The sequence below is a fragment of the Mustela lutreola genome, chromosome 1 (genome assembly GCF_030435805.1).
Source record: "Mustela lutreola isolate mMusLut2 chromosome 1, mMusLut2.pri, whole genome shotgun sequence".
NCBI classification, from domain to species: Eukaryota; Metazoa; Chordata; class Mammalia; order Carnivora; family Mustelidae; genus Mustela; species Mustela lutreola.
The window spans coordinates 233,429,764-233,450,941 of record NC_081290.1 but is presented as its reverse complement, the minus strand read 5'-3'; the positions used below and the strand labels follow the sequence as shown (position 1 = coordinate 233,450,941).

Genomic DNA, 21,178 nt, shown 5'->3' with positions numbered 1-21,178 from the left:
CTAACACACATATGAAAAAATGCTCAACATCACTACCATCAGGGAAATACAAATCAAAACCACAGTAAGATATCACCTTACCTCAGAACGGCAAAAATGAACAAAACAGTTAACAACAAATGTTAGCAAGGATGTGGAGAAAGGGGAACCCTCTTAACTGTAGGTAGGAATGCAAGGTGGTACAGCCACTCTGGAAAACAGTATGGAGGTTCTTCAAGACGTTAAAAATAGAGCTACCCTATGACCCAGGAATTGCACTGCTAGGTATTGACTCCGAAGATACAGATGTAGTGAAAAGAAGGGGAATATGCACCCCAGTGTTCATAGCAGCAATGTCCACAATAGCCAAACTGTGGAAGGAGCCAAGAAGCCCTTCAACAAATGAATGGATAAAGAAGATGTGGTACATATATACAATAGAATATTACTAGCTATCAGAAAGGATGAATACCCACATTTGCATCAAATGGAAGGAAATGGAGGGGATTATGCTAAGTAAACTAAGTCAAGCAGAGAAAGACAATTATCACATGGTTTCACTCAGTGGAACATAAGGAATAGCATGGAGGATGATAGCTGAAGGGAGGCAAAACTAAAGGAGGAGAGATCAGAGAGGGAGATGAACCATGAAAGACTATGGACTCCAGGAAACAAACTGAGAGTTTCAGAAGGGAGGGGCATAGAGGAATGGGGTAGCCAGGTGATGGGTATTGAGGAGGGCATATGTTGTGATGAGCACTGAGTGTTATACACTACTAATGAATCACTGAACACTACATCAAAAAGTAATGATGTACTATATACAGTAGTTAACTGAACATAATAAAAAAATTTTAATTAAATTTTTCAAAAAAATAAGAAAAATAAGTAGATCACAGAAATAAGCATGGGCCTGATATGCTAATCTAGCACAATGCCAGGTATATAGAAGGTATTCAGTTAATTTTTTTCTTTTTTTAAAGCAGACATGTTTACAGTAACTTTTGGGGCCAATACTACAAAGGTGAATAGGGCATGACATGATGGAGAAACACAGTATTAAAATATGAAAAAACTCTCAGGATATAAAAGACAATCAGCTTTTTATTTATATATACATATAGGATCTTTTTCCCCCAACTGAGATAATTCCGTTGAGATTACAAATGGACATTTAATTTTAATGCATCTAACATCCCATAGATAAACATTTTAAAAAATCAATGGCATTTTCTATAATAATCTGTTTCATCAACAACTAATGAGCTTTCAAGTACCTTATTTTGTTGAGTCCAAAATGAGACAGCAGTTGTAACCTAAGCTTACTGCTAATTCTATAGAAACTCAAGTGTTACCTAACCAATAGAAGAGCCAATATTTTTATATCTTCAAAATAACATATGATTATCATATATGATTACACAGGAATTTACTTGTACCATCTTTAGCAATACCTTTATTCATCCAAGTTCCAATTAAGAGTGTTTCTTCCAACCAGGAAGTTGGTATCCTAGCATGACTGTTTCATTATTTTTTTTTTTTATTTTTTTGATGAGAAGCCACTGAACAATGTAAGCAGAGATATGGCCAGATATTTACTTTTGAAAGATCTCTCTGGAACCAATCAAAGGACAAACTGCAATAGAGCTAGAATGAGTCAAGAATAGTATGAAAGCATCCAAGCAAAAGATAATTAAGCTGAGGTTTCTGCTTTAGGCTAAGATGAAGTAACAAGAATGGAATTCATCCTCCCTCCTGAAACAACCAAAAGAAAAAAAAAATGAAAAAAAAAAAAAAACAGGAGGAAAAAAAAAAAGACAAAATATATGAAACAATGGTTTTCAAGACACTGGACATCAGCCTAGAATGGACAGTGATCTTTGAGAGATAGTAAATAAATGAGGCAGGTGATACAATTGCCCTAGCTTCTGGCTTTGAGAAAAGTTTCAGGCTACAATGCAGAGAGTGGAACTGGGGTTGAGAGGGAAGAAATGGAAGTACACTACTGTGTGGTTCTTACACTATATATGTGATAAGATATAATAATATCTTGAGAAACCTCATGTATTATTGGTGGGAATGTAAACTGGCGTGGTCACTATGGAATGTAGTATGGAGTTTCCTTAAAAAATTAAAAATAAAATTACCATATGATTCAGTAATTCTACTACTAGGTATCTACCCAAAGAAAATGTATGCATCTAATTTGAAAAAAAAAATGTATGCATCCCTGTTTACTGCAGCATGATTTACAATAGCCAAGACATGAAAGCAATCTAAGTAACCATTGGTAGATGAATAAAGAAGATATGCTATATATACAATGGAACACTACTCAGCCACAAAGAAGAATGAGATCTTACCATATGCAAAAACACAGATGGAAGCCATTGTGTGAAATAAATAAGTCATACAGAGAAAAATAAATACCATATGATTTAACTTATATGTGGAATCTAAAATCAAAGCAGAAACAGACCCATAAAACAGAGAACAAACTTGAGGTTGCCAGAGGAGAAGGGACAAGGGGAAAAGACAAAATGGGTGAAGTGCAGTGGGATATACAAGCTTCCAGACAGAATGAATTAAGTCACAGCAGTGAAAGGTAGAGCAAAGGGAATATAATCAGTGGTACAGCAATTGCAGTAGCATTATATAGTGACAGTAGCTATAGCTGTGGTAAGCACAGCACAACATACAAAATTGTTGAATCACTATGCTGTACACCTGAAACTAATGTAATTTGTGTGTCAACTATATTTCAATAAAAAACAAAATACTAATATCCCTAGAAAGTAGACTGTGATAAGTTAAACATGCATATTTTATCTCTTAAAGCAATCCCAAAATAACAAAACAGAGTTAAACCAATTAAAAAAAAAAAAAACCAGAATCATAAAAACCACTTATCAATCCAAAAGAGGCAGCAAAAGTAGAAAAGGTAATAAAAAACACCAGGAAAAAAAACAGAAAACAAATAGCAAGATAGTAGCCTAAAATCTAATCACATTAATAATCACATTAAATGTAAATGGTCTCAATACCCCAACTAAAAGGCAGAGATTTTCAGATTGCAAAAAAAAAAAAAAAAAAAAGGTAAGACCCCAGCACAAACTATTTATAAGAAATGGATTCAAATATAAAAACACAATGGGGTGCCTGGGTGGCTCAGTAGTTTAAGCATCCAAATCTTTTTTTCTTTTTTTAAGACTTTATTTATTTATTTGTCAGAGAGAGAGCACAAGCAGGCAGAGTGGCAGGCAGAGGCAGAGGGAGAAGCAGGCTCCCTACTGAGCAAGGAGCCGAATGCGGGACTCAATCCCAGGATCCTAGAATCATGACCTGAAGCTGAAGGCAGCTGCCTAACCAACCGAGCCACTCATGTGTCCCTAAGCACCCAACTCTTGATTTCAACTCAGGACATGAACTCAGGGTCATGAGATCGAACCCCAAGTCAGGCTCCTCACTGGGTATGAAGCCTGCTTAAGATTTTCTCTACCTCTTCCTCTGCCCCTCTCCCCCCAAACACACACACACACACACACACACACACACACACACACAGATTAAAAGTGAATAGATGGAAAAAGATACACAAAACCAATAATACTAAAACAAAGTCATATTAATATCAAAGGAGATTTCAGAGCAAAGAATAACACCAGGAAAAAAGAATATCATTTCACAATAATGAGGTCAATTAATCAAGAAGACATAATAATCTTAAATCTTGGGGCACTTGGTAAAGAATGAGGCTCTTAATCTTGGGGATCATGACTTAAAGTCCTACACTGGATGTAGAGATTACTTAAGTAAATAGACTTTTTTTAAAAATCCTAAATCTTTATGCACCTAGTAAAAGACTTTCAAAATACATGAAGAAAAACTCATAAAATTAATATGCAAATCCACAATTATAGCTGGAAATTTAAATACTCCCCCTCAATAACTGATAAGAGCAATAGGCAGAAAATCAGGCAAGATACAGTAGACTTGAACAACACCATCAACCAACAGGGCCTTACTGACCTTTATAGAACAGTCCACCCAACAACAGTCAAGTGTACATGGAACATCTACCAAGATATATGATGTTCAGGGACTTAAGAAAAAGGTCTTAAAAATACATAAAAGGATTTCTGTTCCTGAAACCAATATTATACTGTAAATTAACTAACTAGAATTTAACTAAAAATTTTAGGAAAAGAAAAAAAGAGTAACTTAGAATAACTTGGAATTCCTTTTGCATGGAAGCCTCTTCATTCATTTATTCACTACATTTATAACATAAATTTGGAATACATTATGAAGTTATTGAAGACTGTATATCAGACCAAAAAAAAAAAAAAAAAAAGAAAGAAAAGAAAAAGAATGAAAAAGTGATAATAAGGATTCACATAAGAATTCACCACCAGTTGAGTTTTCACTTTAGATATTTTTACATTTTAGATATTTTTACAAGGCAGAAAAAAAGCAAACAACCACAACATATCAGAATTTGAAAAATACCTAAAGCAGGACTTACAGGAAATTTATAGCATTAAATGCCTATATTAGAAAAAAGGAGGGGCGCCTGGGTAGCTCAGTCTAAGTGTCTGCCTTCAGCTTAGGTCATGATCCCAGGGTTCTGGGATGGAGTCCCACATGAGGCTTCCTGCTCAGCAGGAGGCCTGATTCTCCCTCTTCCACTCCCCCTGCTTGTGTTCCCTCTCTTACTGTCTCTCTCTGTCAAATAAATAAATAAAATCTGTAAAAAAATAAAATAAAATAAACAGTTTTAAAAAAAGAAAGAAAAGAAAAAAGAAAGGCCTCAAATCAATGATCTTAGTTTCCACCTTGATAAACTAGAAAGGAAGAACAAATTAAACATAAAGTAAGCAAAGAAAGAAAATAATAAAGATTAATGTAAAAATCAATGAAATAGACAACAATAGAGAAAATTCTTGAGAATAAATATTGGTTCCTTGAGCATATTAATATATTAAAGGAATACTAAGAAAGATCATGAATAAATGTATGCCAGTAAATTTGATGAGTTAATGAAATAGCAAAATTGAAGATATAAACTAAAAGGGCTCACTCAAGAAGAAATAAATAACCTTAGTCCTATACCTATTCAAGAAACTGACACCATTAATAAAAACCTTCCCACAAAGAAAAGTCAAGGATCATGTGGCTTTACTGGTGATCTCTAGGAAGTATCTGAAGAAAAATAATACCAATTCTAATACGAAGTCTTCTGAAAAATTGAAGAATACTTACCAATTAATTCAATGAGGCCAGCATAATCCTGATACCAAAAACAAAGGTATTATAAGAAAACTATGAACCAATATCCCTCATCAACAAAGATACAAAAATCTGAAACAAAATTTTAGCAAATAGAATCCAACCATATAATAAAGGGATAATGACCAAGTGGGGTTTATCCCAAAAATGCAGGGCTGGATTAACATTTAAAAATTAATCAATGTGGGGGTGCCTGGGTGGCTCAGAAGTTAAGCATCTGACTCTTGATTCTGGCTCAGGTCATGATTTTGGAGTTGTGAGATCAAGCCTCAAGCTGGGCTTATGCTCAGCATCGAGTCTCCTTGGGATTCTCTCTTTCTCTCTACCCCTCCCCCTGCTCATATACTCTCTCAAATAAATAAAATCTTTATAAAACAATCAACATAATTCACCACTTAACAAATATAAATAGAAAAACGGCAATCATCTCAATAGACACAGAATATTCATTTGATAAAATCCAACATCCATTCCTGATACAAGCTCTTAGCAAATCAGTAATAGAAAGTCACTTCCTCAATTTGACCAAACGCTTTTGCAAAAGAAATCCCCACAGCTAATATTATATTTAATCGTGAAAGATTGAATGTTTTCCTCCTGAGATCAGAAAAAAGACACTGATGCCTACTCTTACCACTTCCCTTCAAGACTGTACTAGAGATACTAATCAGGGCAATCAGACAAGAAGAATTTTTTTAAGACCTTATGTATTTAAGTAATCTCAACACCCAAGATGGAGCCCAAACCCACAACCGTGAGATCAAGAGTTGCATGCTCTACCAACTCAATCAACCAGGTGCCTCCACAAGATGTTTTTAAAGACATTCAGACTGGAAAAGAAAATAGTAAAACTTTCCTTAGAAGATTTCATTATCTCATTTGAAACTCTGATGGCATCTCACTAATAAGTGAATTTATTAGCAAGGTTGCAGAATATAAGACCAATATATAAAAATCAAATTTTTACATATTTTACCACAATTTTAAAAATACTATTTATAATAACATCAAAATCTTTGAAATAGAAATAAATCCAATGAAAGACATGAAAGACCTGTATACTGAAAACTACAAAATACTACTGAGAGAAAGTATGTCTCCTAAATAAATAGAGAGATGTACCTTATTTATCAGAAAATTCAATATTGTTAAGATGTCAGTTCTGTCAAACTGATCAAGCTTTTATGTAGTCACTGATGAGTTGATTCAAGAACAAACAGCCAAAACAACTTGGAAAAAGGGAAACAAAGTTGGAAGGTGAACACTATCTAACTAAAAGAGTTATTATAAGACTATTGTAATCAAAATAGCATGGTATTGACATAAGGACAGACAAATAGATGAGCAAATCAGAATACAAAGTCCAGGGCACCTGGGTGGCTCAGCTGGTTAAGCATCTGCCCTCATCTCAGGTCATGATCCCAGGGTCCTGGGATTGAGTCCCGCATCAGGCTCCTGCTTCTCCCTCTCCCTCTGCCTCTCTCTCTCTGTCTCTCATGAATAAATAAATAAAATCTTAAAAAAGAAAAATAAGAAGAATACAAAGTCCAGAAATAAACCCATACTTGTATGGACAACCTATTTTTAATAGAAAGTATAAGGCAATGCAGTGGGAAAATGACAGAATTTTCAACAAATGGTTCTAGAACAATTGAGACATCCATGAGCACAAAAAAAGAACTTAGATCCACACTTAACACATACAAACACAACATACTCAAATTAATACAAAAGAGATCAGGGGCCTAAACATAAAATCTACAACTATAAAACTTCTAGAGGAGAACATGGGAGAAAATCCTTGTGTGACCGTGGGTTAGGCAAGTATTTCTTACATACAGCACCAAGGGATGATCCACAATGGCACAAAATGAAAAACTGGCCTGCAGAAAAATTAAAACTTACATTCTTCAACAGAAAGATAAGCCAGAGGCTGGGAGAAAAATCTTTGCAAAACGTCTATCTCATAAAGGATATCCATTTGCATACACGTGTCAAAACTCAAAAAAATTACATACACTTTCAATATTTACCCTGATTGTATTATCAATTATAACTGAATAAATCTTTCAAAAAGATGAAGTTGAAATAAGGCAGCATCATAGGAGATGCACATAAAATACAGGAGAGAGGCAGAATCCTCAGGACTTGGTGACAGAAATAGGTGAGAGATGCTCAGTTTCCTTTATTAAATGTGGAGACAAGTAAGAACTTCAAGTAGCTATTTAATATAAACCGAAAATGACTGCAGTGTCAAATCACCGCATTGATACTAGTGGGGGGGTTTCTCTTGTTGGAAAACAAGTATCTAAAAGAGATGGGGCACGTGGGTGGCTCATGGGTTAAAGCCTCTGCCTTCAGTCCAGGTCGTGAACTGACGTGATCCCAGGGTCGTGGGATCAAGCCCCGCATCGGGCTCTCTGCTAAGCGAGGACCCCGCTTCCCCTCTCTCTCTCTGCCTGCCTCCTCACCTACTTGTGATCTCTGTCTGTCAAATAAATTAAAAAATTAAAAATTTAAAAAAAAAAAAAAAAAGAATCCAAGAGAAAGAAAAGTCAATTGTATCTTCCACCCCAAAAATGTAGCAACGATGGCTGAGGTATTTAACTCAATGACTTAAAGATTCTCTTAGCAAAGTAATTTTTATGTAGCTAAAACCACAGGATAAACATCTTTCTCCCTGGGTTTATGTAAAAGCAAAAAGGGGATGCCTACTCTTTTATACTGATCTGACTTCTGAAATGGTTCAGACAGAAGTCTGATGCCACCTGCCCCCACTGGGTATGTCAACACAGAAAGGCCAGCTCTGCTGGGTTTCTCTCTAAAAGCCTCCTGTTTTGCCAGTGCTGTTCCAGCAGCCTCCTGTGAAAAACCCATCCTACAAAGAATAGTACAGACAGAACTGGAGATCTGTTGAGTTTATGTCATTATTTCCAAATTACTATTTGGAATTATTTCCAAATTATTCCCAGTAGAGAAGAAATATTTTCTAAAGGCAAAGTTCAAAGTCACACTAGAATACTGGGTTTTTTGCTTTTCACTGGAATCATATTATTTAGTTAGAATCAAAGTTGATAGTTTGAGACGTCTTTGATCCACACAATTGGGGAAAGAAATTATTACTTTGTTTGGCTGATAGCATCTTTTGAAATCTCATGTCCAGGAAAGGGGAGAAAAAATAGTAATGATGCACTTTGTTTAGAGGAATGGAAACCGTGTTTTAGAGGAGAATCTTCTTAGGTCAGTGCCTCCCACCACCCCTCTAATGGCACTGTTACTGGTTCTACTGGCTCAAATATGCAAACAATAATTCGGGTTCTCAAAGATTCTACAAAATCTACCTGACCTCCCTTCCTTTAAAGAACTGCCACCCCACCCCACCCCACCCCCCGCCCTGCCCCCCTCCTGCCCACCTCTCCACAGGGTCTTAGAGGGATTGGAAATTGCTGCACTCCCTCCCAGCCCATACATATTCTCTCACTGCCACTACCCCACATAAGTCTGTGATCCAGACTTTTCCAATCTGATTCTCCCTCCGCCATATCTGACCAGTGAGCAAAGATACTTAGAATACAAATGAATAAAGAAGAGACATCTAAAAGTAGCCAATTAGAAAAGGCCAATCCCCTAGCTCCTGCTGCTGGGACCCCTGGAGTTACACTTTGCGCTCCATTCTTCCCCAGCCCAGTTTGTTCAGCTCTTTCTTACTTAATTTTGTGTAACAAAGAATTTAGTCAATTTCTTTCCAAGGTGGTGATAAGAATCCCTCCCTCCGTTATTCATGGTGCCGCCCTTGGATCACACCTGAGTTTGAGCAAATGAGATGACTCTGCAAGGGGGGGGGCAGTAACGAGGTGACTAGTGGATTGGGGCTTTGGGGAAGGAGATAGTAGCCCCAAACTTCAGAAAGGACAAAGGGGTGCAGACTGAGGCCCTTCATGGAGCCAGTGATGCAATCAATCATGTATATGTAATAGGAGCACCATAAAAGCTCTGGACACTGAGGCTCAGATGAGCTTTCTGGTCGGCAAACACATTCATGCTTAATGTGCCGGGAGGGTGATAGGTCCTGATGCCGGGGGGGGGGGGGAAGAGACAGAAGCTCCAAATTCAGGACCCTCCCAGCCTCACCCTATTGTTCTCATCGTTTGGTTTAAGAAAATTGTAATCATAAATACAGCACCTTCCTGAGTACTGCGAGTCATTTAGCAAATTTATCAAACCAGAGGGGTAGTGGGAACCCATGATTTATAGCCAGTCGGTCAGAGCACAGGTGGCTGGAAACACCCAGAGTTTATGGCTGCTAGGTGGCTTAAGTGACAGCAGTCCTCTTGGGGACTATGCCCTTAACCTGTGAAGTCTGCACTGACTGGGTATTCAGTGAAAGAATCATATTGCACTATTTCATTACACACTCTCTTTGATTCATATTTCTCAGCTGTAAATGGAGGCAATCATAGTATTTCTACTTCAGAGGGTTTTGTGTAAAACGAATGAGTTAATCTATATAAATCACTCTCAACAGTGGCTACCATATATCAAATACTATATAAATATTAAAGTTGCTTTTTAGTTCTCGTTGTTTTTATTACTGAAGTCTAGAACTGGCTAATAATGTAGCAATTATCAGGCTTTTCTGTTAAAATCTAAATAACACTGAGAAAACACTGGCTCCCACCATCAGTCAGAAAATGTTAACAACACTAATCATGTAGATGGTACTGGCACTAGTCGGTGAATGTTCTGCACACAAACGAACACTGCTGATATCTATCTCCTCCAGTAGGACTCAGGCCAGCCAGCTTGTGCCAGCGCCAGAAGATCACGTGCTTTTTGTAGCTCTGGAAATCATCACTCCAGAGATTAGGGGCCTTGTTCTAAATAATGAAGCAAACTGTCCGAGGAATAGTCCACACGAAGATTCTAACTTTTAGCTTGGCATGGCACATACCAGGCATGGTACATTATGAGTGATCATAAAACATACATGTCACCTCGCAGCTTAGCTATGAGCTACCTCCCAGCACACTGTAATGTTTCTCTGCTCCTCAGTAATGGGAACCAACCCTTTAAAACTCACTCCATTGTCTTTCATCTTCCTGTCATTTAGAACATATCTGGGAGTGTTCCAAATACTTGCTGAATCCAGGAATAAAGTTCTTACCAGAAAATTGTCTTGGCTGCATTTTAGTCTTATGATTTCTTCCCTGTTTCTGCCCTCTCTTGGTCACTTTCCCTTCCCAGCTACTTCTGTGGAGTTTACAGAGAAGGCCAGGAATGCTTTCCCTGCCATCTTCATTCCAAATTCCCACTTAATGAAACCCACTTTTCAAACCCAGGCGCCATGTCCTCATGTAGTTAGAGAAAAAAGAAGAAAACTAAAATTAAACAGAACTAATAGAAGATTTTTCCTGGCAGTGCTGCTATAATTCCAAAAATCATTTCACTGGTTGATCTTGCAACAGTACACAGCCAGAGCTGCTCAGGAGCTATTAAAAAAAAGCCCCCACAAGGAACTCAGCTCCTAAAGATTTCCAGAAAGCTGTCTATATAGCTAACTTACGCTTCTTTTAAATGGATAATCTCATGTTTCCGACCTAAATTATACATGATCCCTTCCAGATTTAAAATTCTATAATCCTAGGTAAGATTAAAACAAAAATAGAAACAGCCTCATTTCCTACCAAAACTGAGTTTCTCTACCACCAGACCAGTACTTCCAACCAGGATGGCATAGAAAGCACTGACTTGGGGACAGGAAGGTCCAGGTCTAAGTCCTGGCTCTGCTATCTACTAAGTACATGACAACAATCACTTTGTAAATCTGAGCCAAAGGCTCCTCACCTACAAAAGAAGGGGCCCTGGTGGTCACTTAAGTTTAACCCTTCTTAGCCTCAAGACCTCCCTATAAGACCCTGCGAAGAAACTGCCTCCAATCTTGTTAGTATCAAAGGACACTAACCACAGACGAGATGGAGAGGAGACTAAAACCCTGTTTTTCCCTCCTCTGTCAAGCTTCACACAATTAGATATGCTCTTTCACCCAGAGCTCTGAAACAAATGCTTCAGGGGAAAAAAAAATGGTAGTCATGGCTTAACAGTTTTCTGCATCAGAAATAACTCAAGTTTTATTTAATAAGTTCAACAGGAGTCCACAGAACGACATGATGGTTGAAGGCTCCAGGAGCTAATCAGGCTGCACTGACAAGATGCATACAGGGTCCAGAACTAAGAAATTGAAAGTCCTGTTCAACTCTGAGCTGGTCAAACCACCCCTGCAGGTCTGTGTCCAACTCTAGGAGCTATGATCTAAGACAGTAACAAAAATGTTCACAGGTAGGAAACCAAGACAAGGAGGAGACTGAGAAAACATGTTTCCTTCAAACAACCTGGAAAAGAGAGGACTCAGGGGGAGAATGCATCTTACTTCCAGCCAATCTTTGAATCATCTAGGTCTCAGCAGAAACCAAGTTGAGACCAAGTGGGGAGCTATAAAGGAAGGGGCTGCCTCAAAAAGCCAGCAAGCCCCCTATTTCTGGAGAAGAGCAGAAAGTGGGGTCGGTGGTGAGAAGGCAGGTGGGGACCCAATGGAATTCAATTAAAATTCCAACAAAGAGCAGCTCCAACACCGGAGCACCTTCCACCACTCCCAGCCCGAGGATTAGATTCAGTCTTATTCAGTGACTATATGTAGAACCATTTTAATAACTTGCTCTTACAAAGCATTTTATCCTCATATACTTTTAAAGCCAAGTCCCTGGCCATCTTCTTCTGTCTTCTCTAAACCTTTCCAGCAACAAAGATTGACAACCAAGCTGCCTATTACCTTCTGAAGACTTCCATGCTTTCCACAGGTCCTCCACACTGATGAGCTTATCCTCACCATGGAAGGTGCTGTGTTTCACTGTCGGGTCATGGTAATTGAGGTCTTCCCTCAGGAACTGCAAGGGAAAAGCACACAAGTCACAAGAGATACCTAGGAGCCAGCCCACCGAGATCTCGACACAGGCCATCCAGCTTTCCACAACACATTCTATCCACCCAATGTACATGTGTACCACGTCACTCATCTGTCCTTCCATGTACCTATGTCCTAGTTGACAACTACACTGCCTCTTCTTCTTTGTTGTATGTCTCACTTGAACAAAAATGAGTAAGAGTCCTTTCTCATATTTTTGTAATTATGGAAAGAAAGATACTAACTGATAGTTAACCGGAATTCCATACGCTAGAAGAAGGAAGAAGGATAGGGAAAAACAATTAACAATTTGTGATCACTTGTTTATATACTAAGCAATATTCCAAGAACTTCTACAATACTTTTTCATCAAATCCTCTATAACCAATGAATTATCACACCTATTTTACAAACATGAACAATAATAACTCTAAGATAATGCAACTTACCCCAAATCACATTAAATTTAGAGACATTAAATTATTTATGGTTTTAAAACGTGTCCACAATTCTATGACAATCCTCCCACCAAAGGTGAATTCCCCTCTCCCTGAATATAGGCTGACATGAGTGACTCATCTTCTAACAAACAGAATGTGGCAGCAGTGATGTCAAATGACTTCCAAGGCTAGGTGAAAAAAGGCAATACAGAGTCTACCTGGCTTTCTCCCTTTTGGGAAACATGCCTTTAGAACCCTGAGCCAACAACTATATACAAAGCCAGGCTACCCAAAAGCCACCACTCTGAAGAGACCATGCGGAAAGACTTACTAGAAACACACAGAGAAGTCTCCACAGCCCAGGGATCAGACATATGAGTGACTGAGACTTCAGGTGATTCTGCCCCCTGCTTTTGAGTCACTGCATCTGAACCCAAGTGGACACAGATGAGCTGTCCCTCCTGAGCCATGACCCGACTACAGGTAAATAACAAAATAAATGTTGTTGCTGTTTAAAGCCATTGACTTTGGGGGAAGTTGGTTATATGGCATTAGATAACTCAAACATTTGCTCAAGGTCACAGCTGATAAGTGATAGATTTGTATTCCAACCCAGGATTTCTGACTTTATTGTCCAAATTTTTCCCCAGCACTGTAGGTGCTGTCCTTTAATTATTGGTATTTCTTTTCATAATATACTCTTACAAGAAAGAAGCAAAAGAAATCGAAGCTTTTCGGAAAAAAAATTTTAAAGATTTCATTTATTTATTTGAGAGAGAGAGGGAGGGAGACAGAGCACACATTTGCACAAGGAGGCAGAGCATTGGGCAGAGGGAGAGGGAGAAGCAGGTTCCCTGCTGAGCAGGGAGCCCGATGCAGGGCTTGATCACAGGATCCTAGGATCATGACCTGAGCTGAAGGCAGCCGCTTAACCCAATGAGCCACCTAGGCATCCGTGAGAATTTATTTTTAATAACGATTACACAAGTGATGTGATAAAGAGCCCTGAACAAAAAGATTTTGTCAATTCTTAGAAAAACGAAATATTTTTTGATTTTTTGAATAGTCAGCTTTTTAGGCCATCTGACCTTCGATTCATTCTATGCTGTAAAGCTGTGAATTTTAACATTTTTTTCCCAAGTCGCCACCTTGTTATCCCAACCTCATTCATTAAATTATCTTTTATTCATTTTGAAAAATGCCATTTAGTAATAAATTAAGTCCTTATGTATACTCAAGTATATTTCTAGTCTCTGCATTCTTTTGCACTAAATGATATTTCTATTTTTATACTAGTTGTTGACTATTTTATTATCCCTTTCATCTTATTTTATACTTCAAAAATAATTTCTAATGCCTAGACCTCCTCTTGCCATAGCTCTTATATTTCAGAATATTTCTTGTCAATCTCAGCTGCTTATTTTTCAAAATTAATTTTAGGACAATTTTATTAATTTGTTGAGAGTCTGACTGTTCTCACTGGACACCTAAGTGATGAGATCACTAGACCTTAGATAGCAGACACTGGGACATCTCAGGGAAGACACAGTCACAAGCAGTCTGACATGGCCAGTCTGGAGACAGAAATTCATTCATTCATTTAGTCAGCAGACAGAAGATTTCTAAATACCATGCATAGTTCCAGGCACTAGAAATACAGTAAGTAATAAACAAAACAGATACAAATCTTTACTGTCATTGAGCTAACATCCCCTTATGTAATTCCAATAAAACAAACAAACAAAAAAGGAACAGGGAATGCAGAGTAGTGGTATTCATGGAGAAGGAGTCATTTTAGAGGGGTCACAGAAGGTCTCATTAAGAAGGTAACTTTCAGGGACACCTGGGTGGGTTAGTAGTTAAGTGTCTGCCTTTGCCACAGGTCATGACCCCAGGGTCCTGGGATTGAGTCCCACATTAGGTTCCCCACTCAGCAGGAAGCCTGTTTCTCCCTCTCCCACTTCCCCTACTTGTATTCCCTTTCTAGCTGTGCCTCTGTCTGTCAAATAAATAAATAAAATCTTAAAAAAAAAAAAAAAGAAGGTAACTTTCAAGCATATATCTGAAGAAGATGTTGGAGAAAGGCAAGCAGAATAACTGGGAGAAGACTATCCAAAGCACAGGGAATAGCATATGCAAAGGCCCTGAGGCAAGAACAAGCTCAGTATGTTCAAGGAATAGCAAGAGACCAGTGTGGCTAAAGAGAAATGAGAGGTAGTGACTAGTAGAAGATGAACTAGGGAAGCACCAGAGGTCCAGATCCTAAGCACCCATGTAGGCCATTATAAGGACTTAGACTTTGACTCTGAGAGGGAAGCTATTAGAGGAATTTGAACAGAGATGCAACGTGATCACATTTATATATACATTTTAAAATTTATTTCTTTATTCCAGAGAGAGAGAACGAGCTGGGGGCGGGGGGTGGAGGGAGAGAGAGAATCTCAAGCAGACTACCTGCTGAGCATGGAGCCTGACTTGGGGCTTGCTCCCACAACCATGAGATCACCATCTGAGCTGACACCAAGAGTCCAATGCTTAATCAACTGCAACACCCAGGTGCCCCTACATTTATGTATTTTTTAAAGACTGTTCTAATGGGTATTAATGAGGGCACATGTGGTAAGGAGCACTGGGTTTTATATGCAACTAATGAACCACTGAACACTACATCAAAAACTAATCATGTACTATATGTTGCTAATTGAACATAATTTTAAAAATAAAATAAAATAAATGAAAGACTTGTAAATACTGTGCGGGGGAGCAGCCTATAGGAGGACAAGGGTAGGTGCAAGGAAACCAGTTTGGTAGCTATTACAATAATCCAGCTCGAAATGAGGAAGTAGTGTGGACGTAATGGAAAGTTGTCGGGATTTACAAATGTTTTAAAGAGATCAAACCTGTAACCCTCCAATTACAGATATAGGTATACCCTGTGTTGGTTCTCTTGGGCTCTAACACAGACCTTCTTAACCTAAGACTAGAGAAACACACATGATATGCAGGCCTAAGGAGCAGAAATGCCAAAATCTCCAAGAAAAAGGAGATTTTTCTGTCATTCCCAGCTAACTTTAGGAAACTATCTGACAACACATACCAGCTGCTTATTGGGAACCAATAAGAAATAAACTGCTTTTCATAGGCAAGTCTGATCACTGAGGTACAGGGAGAGCAGAGAAACTCATGGGAAGAAAGTACAAGGAGGACCTGCACGGGGCTCATGCACAGGTTCCATCCGCACCACAGAGTAGGAGTGGGAGCAGAAAACAAGGCCAGCGAGAAGATGTGCCAAATGAGGAATGTGGGCTGACAGAAGCTACACCTGAAGGAAGGGCCTGAAGCTGAGGGGAACCTCGTTTGAGAACAAAGAAGTGGGATGCACCAATCAGACCTTAAGAGGATGAGAAGCAGTATACTATAAATAGAAAGGGTGCACAACTTAGAGAAACAGACCCCTTCCTTCCTGTATGACTTTTGGGCAAGCGATTCGGCCTCTCTGACCCAGTTTCCCTCTCAGAATGAGAACTAGGCGTCCCTCTCATCTAAGTGTGCTAAGGAATAAATGAGGCATGCTTGTAGAAGTCACAAGCTGCCTTTGCACCTATCTTTTAAAGGTCCATAGAGCATTTTCTAAATTGAACCCATATTTAAAAATCAGATTTCAGGGCGCCTGGGTGGCTCAGTTGGTTAAGTGACTGCCTTTGGCTCAGGTCATGATCCTGGAGTCCCAGGATTGAGTCCCACATCAGGCTACCTGCTCAGCAGGGAGTCTGCTTCTCCTGATGACCTCTCTCCTCATGCTGTCTCTCTCTCATTAATAAATAAATAAAATCTTTTTTAAAAAATCAAATTTCATACCAAGAAAATCCAGCTTTTCAGGTTATCTTTTTTTCTTTTTTTTTAAGATTTTATTTTTCAGTAATCTCTAAACACAACATGGGGCATGAACTCACAACCCTGAGATCAAGAGTCCCATGCTCCAACAACTGAGCCAGCCAGGCATCTGCAAGCTATCTTTTTTTTTTTTTAATCTAAAGATCTAGACACTGAACTCCTGGATCTTAAGGGCTTAAGGGCTGCAACTTGATTGGAAAAGAAATGGTGGCTCAGGGACTTGTCAAGAGCTGGCGTCAGCATGGAAAGCTCCTTATTTTCTTTTTTCAAGATTATTTATTTATTTATTTATTTGACAGATAGAGAGAGATCACAAGTAGGCAGAAAGGCAGGCAAAGAGAGAGAGGGAAGCAGGCTCCCTGCTGAGCAGAGAGATTGATGTGCGGCTGGATCCCAGACCCTGAGCCCAAGGCAGAGGCCCAACCCACTGAGCCACCAAGGCGCCCCACTCCTTATTTTCATATAGGTTGCCCATTACAAATTAACTTCAAAATGCATCATTTTCTGAAGATTTTGTTATTCACATTTTACTTAAAGCTAAGAAAAAAATCAATTGTCCATATCAAAGGACATGATGTCCATGTTGTCATCTAGAGCGGCTTGGAGGTGGGGGAGTGGGTGTTGATGAAGGTCATGAGGGCCTCCACCCCCACCCCCAGGGCTCCACTCCTGACTTTGCAGAGGGAGCTGGCAACAATGTGCCAGAGCTGAGCGTCAGCTGCCCCCTTCTGAAGAGCCATGTGCTCTCTGGGCTGAGGGCAGAGAGCTTGTGATGCCTGATGCCCACAGAAGCACTCTGTTACATTGTAAAGCACAAATCAAATGTTAGCGGTTGTTATTATTGGCAGGCAGGTGAGATACGGATGTGAAAGCAAAAGAAAAACCTTCTTCATCAAAGATGGCTCCTCTGCGCCTTGTAGACCCTCACCAGTGTTTCGGTCTATCTCCCCAGTCAAACCATATTGGCTCTGATGGAGGTCCCAGGGATCCAGTCATCAAGACAGCAGACAAGAATGCTATACCAAACTTGAACTCTGACGTCCAAGGTGCCTGGGGTAGGCACTGCCATATACCACTCTGAACACTGCCCCCATCCAGCTAATAGCTAAGGTCTGAAGACAAAGTTTAAAAGCAACAAAAAGCAAAACCCAAACCAAACCAAAGAGGCAACTTTTGGCCCCTACAACAAAGATTTACTATTTCAGACTCAGAGCAAGTAGTAGCTCTTCTCTCAGGAAGGTCTGAGAAGGCTCCCTAAAAGTCTTGCCTTACCATGGGGAATGCAGCACTGGCTACAGCCACAGCTCAGTAGCTCTCCGAAGAGCAGGGACCAGCTGTCACGAGGTATATTTAGCTCTATGAGCTCAGAAAAGTGATCTTCCTGGTGGTGGCGCAAAGAATGCAATCCCATCCCTACCCCGGGTGAAGCAGTAATGAGATGTGGGTGAGGACAGACAGAGAGGAAACATCTCTCTAGAATCCTCAACAAAACAGGCACAGCCAGCCTCAGTGGTGAACAGAAATCACAGATTGAAAGCTGGAAGAGCAGAGCGCCCCTGGGTACAGGGATCCGGGCAGAGCTCCTGGGTGTTTCCTTAGAAAATTACTCCTTCCTCCCATTTCCAACTGTATTCCCAACTACTCACCCTCCCTCCCAAACCAAACCACAGCACCCCCACTCCCACTCAGCCCCTTCCTCATACCTCCACACTATTTAGAACACAAAAGATACACATCCCAGATCTAAGACGCTTCCCAACTCTTGTTCTCCTCTTCGACATCTAACAAGGACCCATGTTTTAGCTACAAGAGCTCTAAATGCCATTTGTACAAAGTGCTGGGACTTGGATGTCTCATAGGGGAAGTATCTGTCCACAGTGACATCAGAAGCTATTGCTGAGGGCACCGAGAGGACAGTCATTTCTCACTCACCTCTGTGCATCTAGTCCCACTTCTGCCACTCCATCTACCACATTAGTCACCAGAATGACATTTGTAAAGTACAAATCTGTAAACTATACGAATGTACCTACTTAAACTCTCATGGCTCCTTATCACCTACAGAATAATGCCCTAGCTTCTTGACCTTATTTGCAAGGCCTTTTACAATCTGGTCATAGACTAACTCTCCAGGCAGCCGTTCTCCCTCCTTACCAGATAGATACCCAGAGTCCAGACCAAGGGTCAAGAAACTATGGCCATGGACCAAATCCAGCTTGCTGCTGCTGCTTACAAATAAAGCTTTACTGAAACATAGTCGCAGTCATTTGTTTAGGTACTATCCATAGCTACTTTCATGTTACAAAGGCAGAGTTGAGTTATTGTGACAGAGACTATATGGCCAACAAAGCCTAAAATATTGACCATGGGGCACCTGGGTAGCTCAGTGGTTAAGTATCTGCCTTTGGTTCAGGTCATGATCCCAAGGTGCTGGTATTAAGCCCCACATCAGGCTCCCCTCTGTTTGTCTCTCCCCCAACTAGTGCTAGGTTGGTCTCTCTCTCTCTCTCTCTCTCTCTCAAATAAATAAATAAAATCTTTTTTTAAAAAAGTTTTTTTAAAGAAGAAAAAAAGAATAAAAAAGTTCAGCAACATTTGCTCTAGATACATCAAGCCACTTCAGGCTTCTTGAACAAACCATGTTCATCATACCTCTAGGCGTTTATACAAGGTGCTCCATTTAAAATGTTTTCTCCTTCTCTTTATCTGCTAGAGAAAAAGTCACTGCCTCTGTGAAGTTTTCCAGACCTCTCCCAAGCAAGTTAATTGCCCTATTCCATTTGTTCTCTTAGTCCTCAGGGCATACATCTATGACAGTACTTATCCCATTACACTGTAATTACTATTGAATTACCCCCCCTTACTATCTCTAAGCAACTCAAATATAGACACTATATTTTGTCATTATCTCTAACCCGCGTCTTACAAATTCTCTGGAACACCTAAACGAATCAGTAATTTAGCTCCATAAGCCCGCTTCCAAGCACAGGCCTGGTACAGAGCAGGGTATGTAGTTATTAAAGAACTGAATGAATGTCTCTCACGCTACAACACCCAGCAGGGGGCCTAGCGTACCACAACTAGTCAATGCATCTTATCTCCCCTACACAAAAGGAAGGAAACAGTCCCCAAACTGTCAGCCAATCTAAAATAAAGATATTCAGCTAGGGGCCAGAGGGTTACACTGGCTTGGATCTGGTGTAGCGTAATGGCTTAGAGCCTGATTCTGGAGCCAGGCTGCCTGGATTTGAATCCCGGTTCTAGCACTTACTTTCAGTGTACGATGCATATCATTTGTAAAATGGAGATAACATAGTACAAAACTTCAGAATACCCTCTTGTTAAGGGTATTACAAATGAATTAATTCACATGAAGTACTCAGAATAGTGTCTGGCACAAAATAAGTTCCCTGTGTGTGAGTGATGTTCTCTTAAATATGAATATATTTAATGTATTGTAAGAAGAATATAAAGATACTAAGAATGTGCAGTCCTGGAGCTCACTATTCCAGTGATGCTGATCCCTCATATGTAAAGAAGACCCACAGGGGAGGTAAAAGGTAGCTATTTCCTAAGTCATTGCTATATAAAGGCCATGTGCCAAGAGATCAGCAATAGAGATAATTAAGACAAGGTACTTGTAACCTACATACCTTGAAGGTCTGTTGTATCCTCCTCTATGATTTTTACTTTGAAAGTGTTAACTTCAATTAAAACCAAAATTCTACAACCTTATGCAACACCCTACCTGACTTCTTTGCCACATCAACTGCCACTTTCTCCCATCTCCTGTGATAATGAATTACTTGAAAGTCTCTGAAAGCATCAAGCTCTTCACCAGTCTAATGTCTTTGCATATGCTATTCCCTCACCCAAACACTCTACTTTTTCTCTTGGTCATTCCAGTCATCTCTTTAGACCCAAATTACATGTCAGCAACTCTATGCATGGGCAAAACTAATAGGTAAGTTCTTCTCCTATGACTCCATCCCAGCATTCTCTCATGCTACTGCAGTATCCTCATCCACTGACATGGCTATTTCCACCACTAGAGGAACTTCTTCCAAGGCAGCAACTACACCTTCCCTTTTTCTCCCATATATCTAGCACCTAGCACCCAGCCCCCAGCACATACACAGGTACAGAGAATCCTTCTTAGGCCCAGTCCTTGTCATGGGATCATCCTTGATGTCATGAGACCAATGGGGTATATGATAGAGATTAAATCCTAAAGGAAGCATCTCAAGTTCCAGCCTTCTAGGCACCTGGCCAGAATGGCAAAGACTGGGAAACACTGACATCTCTTGTCATGTAAATTTTTTTAATAAACATTTTAAAAATATTTTATTTATTTATTTGACAGATAGAGATCTCGAGTAGGCAGAGAAGCAGGCAGAGAGAGAGGAGGAAGCAGGTCCCCTGCTGAGCAAAGAGCCTGATGCAGGGCTCTATCCCAGGACCCTGAGATTATGACCTGAGCCAAAGGCAGAGGCTTTAACCTACTGAGCCACCCAGGTGCCCCTTGTCTTATAAATTTTAAGGACCAAAGTATATAAGCTAGCCAAGTACTACTGGCTAGGGAATCTTTGTCTCATGAAAAAGAGGATAGAAATAGGTC

At 39.7% G+C, this 21,178-nt stretch overlaps 1 protein-coding gene across 4 annotated transcripts in view; it reads right to left on the bottom strand.

Annotated features, from left to right (window-relative positions):
- The window catches only part of STIM1 (stromal interaction molecule 1), a 193,637-nt gene that overhangs the window by 45,999 nt on the left and 126,460 nt on the right, over positions 1-21,178 (bottom strand). For all 4 annotated transcript variants that reach the window (XM_059134215.1, XM_059134221.1, XM_059134225.1 and 1 more), the window contains exon 3: positions 12,095-12,209. In XM_059134215.1, the coding sequence (XP_058990198.1) occupies positions 12,095-12,209 (115 nt within the window). The remainder of the gene's footprint in view (positions 1-12,094; positions 12,210-21,178) is intronic.